This window comes from Neophocaena asiaeorientalis, unplaced genomic scaffold, assembly GCF_003031525.2.
Source record: "Neophocaena asiaeorientalis asiaeorientalis breed wild unplaced genomic scaffold, Neophocaena_asiaeorientalis_V1.1 scaffold801, whole genome shotgun sequence".
Lineage (NCBI taxonomy): Eukaryota > Metazoa > Chordata > Mammalia > Artiodactyla > Phocoenidae > Neophocaena > Neophocaena asiaeorientalis.
Window position 1 is genome coordinate 482,949 of NW_020174376.1, and position 4,714 is coordinate 487,662.

The 4,714-nt window shown below is 58.0% G+C and overlaps 1 protein-coding gene across 1 annotated transcript in view; it reads left to right on the forward strand.

Annotated features, from left to right (window-relative positions):
* Window positions 1–103: 103 nt before the first annotated feature.
* GDPD2 (glycerophosphodiester phosphodiesterase domain containing 2) overlaps window positions 104–4,714 on the forward strand; it is a 10,017-nt gene continuing 5,406 nt past the window's right edge. The window contains exons 1-10 of the mRNA XM_024756356.1: window positions 104–200; window positions 1,725–1,838; window positions 2,121–2,224; window positions 2,505–2,598; window positions 2,758–2,817; window positions 3,048–3,146; window positions 3,329–3,422; window positions 3,568–3,713; window positions 3,832–3,914; window positions 4,017–4,167. Of these exons, the coding sequence (XP_024612124.1) occupies window positions 1,734–1,838; window positions 2,121–2,224; window positions 2,505–2,598; window positions 2,758–2,817; window positions 3,048–3,146; window positions 3,329–3,422; window positions 3,568–3,713; window positions 3,832–3,914; window positions 4,017–4,167 (936 nt within the window). The 5' untranslated portion in view covers window positions 104–200; window positions 1,725–1,733. The remainder of the gene's footprint in view (window positions 201–1,724; window positions 1,839–2,120; window positions 2,225–2,504; window positions 2,599–2,757; window positions 2,818–3,047; window positions 3,147–3,328; window positions 3,423–3,567; window positions 3,714–3,831; window positions 3,915–4,016; window positions 4,168–4,714) is intronic.

Below are 4,714 nucleotides of genomic sequence, written 5' to 3' on the forward strand. Positions count from 1 at the left end.
GGACACCAGAGGCCACAGAGCAGCTGCAGGCCTTGGGAGAGGACCCGCACAGCCTCCTGTAGGTGGCAACAGTGCCACCTGTTTGACTGGTGGGGCTGAGCCTGGAAGAGGGAGGAGGCTGACAACTCGGAGAGGACCTGGGAAACAGTGCAGTGCACAGCCGAGGGCAGAGAGCAGAGCGGACCTGCTGCTGAGAAAAGGTGTGAGGGCTCGGGAAGGCTGGGGGCCACAGGCGGGAGTGGCAGGGCCGAGACCGGCTCCTGCCGGCAGGGATTGGGCCCAGGGATTGAGCAGCACCCCTGGTCAGCTCCCCTGATTGGAGTTTTCTGGCTGCTCAGATCCTGACCCTATCCTACAGACAGCTTCTGGAGGGAGGTGGGACCCTGGACGGCAGTGTCCGGGGTGCAGAGGCAGTACCCGAGGTACGGCTGGAGCCCGAGGCAGGCTACAACCACTCGGTCCCAGCATGGGAAGAGGCAGGGGACCTCCCTCTGGGTTGGCTTTCTCCTGGGAGGGGTGTCAGGGTGGGGAGAGGTTTCCCTCCCCCCATCTTCAGCCCCCTAACTTCCATTCCTACCCCAACCCTCCTTTCCCAAGGCAAGCAGAGGGTAAGAAGGGCTGTTTCAGGAGCAGCCACACCCTCCTTTCAGCCACTGTGCACCCCCTAAAGACTCCACAGCTTCAGGGGAGCCCAGATGACAAGGCAAGGGGTCATGTTCCTCAGACCACACCCACTTTGGGTGTATCCAGGGGCTCCTTTACACAAATCCCACACCTTCTCATGTAGGATCAAAATCACACACCCAGCCTAGTCTGGGGATCAGTAAGCCAGCTTGGTCTCAGCTTGACCTCAAAGCACAAGGTCCAGGGATCCCCTGCCCCAAGACAACCACAGCCCCTATACACACCTTTGCCCTGTATTTGTTGTACTTTCACCAAAGTGTCCTCAGAGGGTGGGGCCCCTGAGAAGGAAAAGGCGGAGACTGGGTTCCTGGCTGAGGTTGGGGGATGACTGGGCAGGAAACGACAGGACTGGGGTAAGAGGGCTTAGATGTTCCAAGTGTGTGCGGGCAGGAAAAAGTTTCCTTCAGAAGGTAGGGAGTGCCCCAGGCAACCTGTTCTCCTCAAGATTTCCTCTTATTGGTAGTGCCCCCTTGCCCCTGGGAGGTGGAGACAGAATCTTTCAGTTCAGGGCTTTGTAATGTGTACAATCTCTGTATCCATAGCAACTGACCAAATAGCCACTAGCCAGGCCTCCCTCAGCCCCAGGTCAGGCCCGGTGCCTCTCCTTCAGGTTACTCCTGGCTTCTATGGTGGAAGCCTCAACATGGGGCCGCCTGAAGTTTGGCCAGATCTGCCTCAACTTGCTAAACCGTGTTTGCCCCACCCCAGGGAAGTTTCTCCTGAGTCCCTACCCCAGGCAACCTCTCCATCCCCAGATAGGGATGCTGTTGAAAGGGGAGGAGATGGAGAGAGTGGGTGTATATCCTGCCAGGAGGCTAGACCTCTGGGTGTCCCACTGACTTTCCACATATGCAGATGAAAGGGAAAGAAAGACCCCGGAAACTGTCCCCTTTGCTCACCTCCTCATCCAATCTGGCACTTGGGACCTGCCCTGTGAACTCCGTTGCTGAGCAGCGGCCCAGGCCTCTGCTCCTCCCGGGGCTCCTCACATATACTGCCTTCTGCCAGGGTCCCTGATAGCCAAGTGTCCCTTCCCCCAGGCCCTCACCATGGGTGAGTCTCCTGGCTGCTGCTCGGTCTGGGCCCACTGCCTCCACTGCCTGTATAGCTGCCACTGGAAGAAATGCCCCAAAGACAGGACACAAACCAACCAGGTGAAGTACGGATGGGGTGTGGTGGGGGGGCAGAAGTCCAAGGCAGAGGCCACTCGGAGGGTATAAGAAGGCCAGGTGTGTTCAGAGACAGCAGAGGGGAGGGGATAGGGAAGGAAGGGGCTTTCTCTCCCCAGGAGGAAAATCCCCTCAAACATGGAAAGAACTACCTGCAAAAGCAGAGCACCCCCATGCCTGGCAGGAAGCCCCCTTGAGCTGCCCTCTGTTGGGGACTCTGAGCTGAAGTGGGGATGGGCTGTGAGCTTCTCTCCTGCCCCTTTGCAGTGCGAATGCATCTGGTTTGGCCTGCTCTTCCTCACCTTTCTCCTCTCCCTGGGCTGGCTGTACGTCGTGCTCATCCTTCTCAATGACCTGCACAACTTCAATGAGTGTGTCACAGACCCCCTTCCTCAGCAGACATGTCAACCTATTCCCCACCTCGGGACTCCGGGGTGCTCGGTCATCCCCAGCCCTGCCTGGCTTGCCCCCTACCCAGCCTCCTTGAAAACCCCTCCGTGAAGTCTCCCCAGTCCGTGGAGCCCCTGACCCCCTGAAGGGCTTCCCCTCACTCCCTTCTAGCCCCCATCCTAGAGCCACCCAGCCCAGCTCCCCTCAGGCTACTTTCGCTGCCCTTCCCCCACTCGGACACCTCCCTCTCCCCTCCCATAGATTCCTGTTCCAGCACTGGGGACACTGGATGGACTGGTCCCCGGCATTCCTGCTGGTCATCTCTCTACTGGTCACATACGCATCCCTGCTCTTGGTGGGTCCCGGAGCAGCTGGTCTAACCTTAGCCCTTCCTTCCCGCTCAGCTCTACCTTGTCGTTCTCACCCTGGCCACTGAGGGGAGGGGAGGAGGGAGGTGTCAGCCTGGGAAGCCCCTCTCTTGGCACCTCATGACTCCCACCACCTCTGCCCCCAGCTCCTGGCCCTGTTCCTGCGGCTCTGTGGCCAGCCTCTGTGCCTGCACACCACCCACAAGGTAGAGTGGGCATATGGGAGCAAGCGGGAGAGGGGTACACTGGGCCCAGTGCTTAGCCAGTTCTTCTATCCCTGAGCACGAGCTCAGGACCTGAAGCCCAGTAAATATGTGCTGAGTGAAAGAAGGACAGTGGTTGAGTCAGGAGAAGAGAATGGTCCTGTTTTCATAGAGTGAGGGGCAGCCCAGGCAGCCACAAGCTCAGGTTGACATGAAGATCCCTGGTCCCCCAGGTGCTGCTGCTCCTCATTATACTTCTTGTGGCCGCTGGCCTTGTGGGACTGGAGGTCCAATGGCGGCAGGAGTGGCATAGCTTACGTCTGTCACTGCAGGTGAGTGGCTGGTATCCAGGGCTTAGTGGGGGAAACCTTCCCCTGTGGCCAACCCCAGGACATAGCTTGCTCCCTGGTGCCCCGAGACTCCAGGTAGCTCTCAACTTCAAAAGTCAGGTCCTAGGGGGAGAAGGGGAGGGCTTCTAGGGAGAAGAGCCCCCCTCAACAGCTCTTGTCCACAGGCCACAGCCCCATTCCTTCATATTGGAGCAGTTGCTGGCATCACTCTCCTGGCCTGGCCTGTGGCTGATACCTTCTACCGTATCCACCAAAGAGGTGCCAACTCTACCCTCTCACACACCCTCACTGGCCATCAATGCTTCTGCCTCCTGCTGCTCCGTTTCCTGTACCTGCACTCTGCTTTCTGTCCCCACGGCCCACCACTGTCCTTTCTCTATAGCCTGTCCCCCATTCCCCACAGGTCCCAAGATTCTGCTACTTCTCCTATTTTTTGGAGTTGCCCTGGCCATCTACTTGGTGCCCCTATTCATCTCCTCAGCCTGTATCATGGAATCCAAAGACTTACCCCCCAAGCCTGAGCTGATGGGACACCGAGGGGCCCCCATGGTGAGTGCTGGGCAGAATGCTGGCAGGGCAGGGAGGGTCTGCTCCTCTAGGCTGCTGTGACCAGGCCTGTGGGTTCCCAGGCTCTCACCCTTCCCTGCCACCTCCTCACCTTTCCCAGCTGGCCCCCGAGAACACCCTGATGTCCCTGCGGAAGACAGCTGAATGTGGAGCTGTTGTGTTTGAGACCGACGTGATGGTCAGGTGAGGGAAGCCGGGGTCCCCTCCCGACCCCAGGGACACAGCAGGGACGCTCTGGAAATGATGCCCCAGAGCTTGGCCCTCTGACTCCCCTTGTGCCTTCAGCTCCAATGGGATCCCCTTCCTCATGCATGATGAGCGCCTGACCAGGACCACAGATGTGGCCTCTGTGTTCCCACACCGAGTCAACAGCCACAGTAGCAACTTCTCCTGGACTGAGCTGAAGAGACTCAATGCCGGGACCTGGTTCCTACAGGTGAGGACAGCCTTCTGGAAGAGGCAGCCACGGGCAGGGGCACTCGGGGGTGGAGTTCATTCATTGATAAGCATCTGCTGAGCCCCGTGTTGGGCGACAGGTATACAATCTCTGCACTCAGGTCATTCCCTCCTAGTAAGGAAAGCACCTAGGCAACAGGCTATCAGAATATGAAACCTCCAGCAAGAGCAAGGTCTTTACTGGGTAGAGAGGAGAGAGAGGTCACTGTTGGGCAGGGGGAGTGCAGGAGAGGATCAGGAGTGGTTTCACAGGAGAGGATGCCTGAGCAGCATATGAAGTGAGGGTAGTTTTTAAGATGGACAAGGCAGGGAACGGGAATTCTGGTCAGAGGGAAGAGTGTGTGTAAAGCCCAGAAATATGAAGAAACCTTTCCAGGGAACAAAAAGTGGCTCAGTGGGAATTTCCTGGCGATCCAGTGGTTAGGATTTGGCGCTTTCACTGCCTGGGCTCGGGTTCGATTCCTGGTTGAGGAACTAAGATCCTGCAAGCCGCGCGGCAAGGCCAAAAAAAAAAAAAAAAAAAAAAT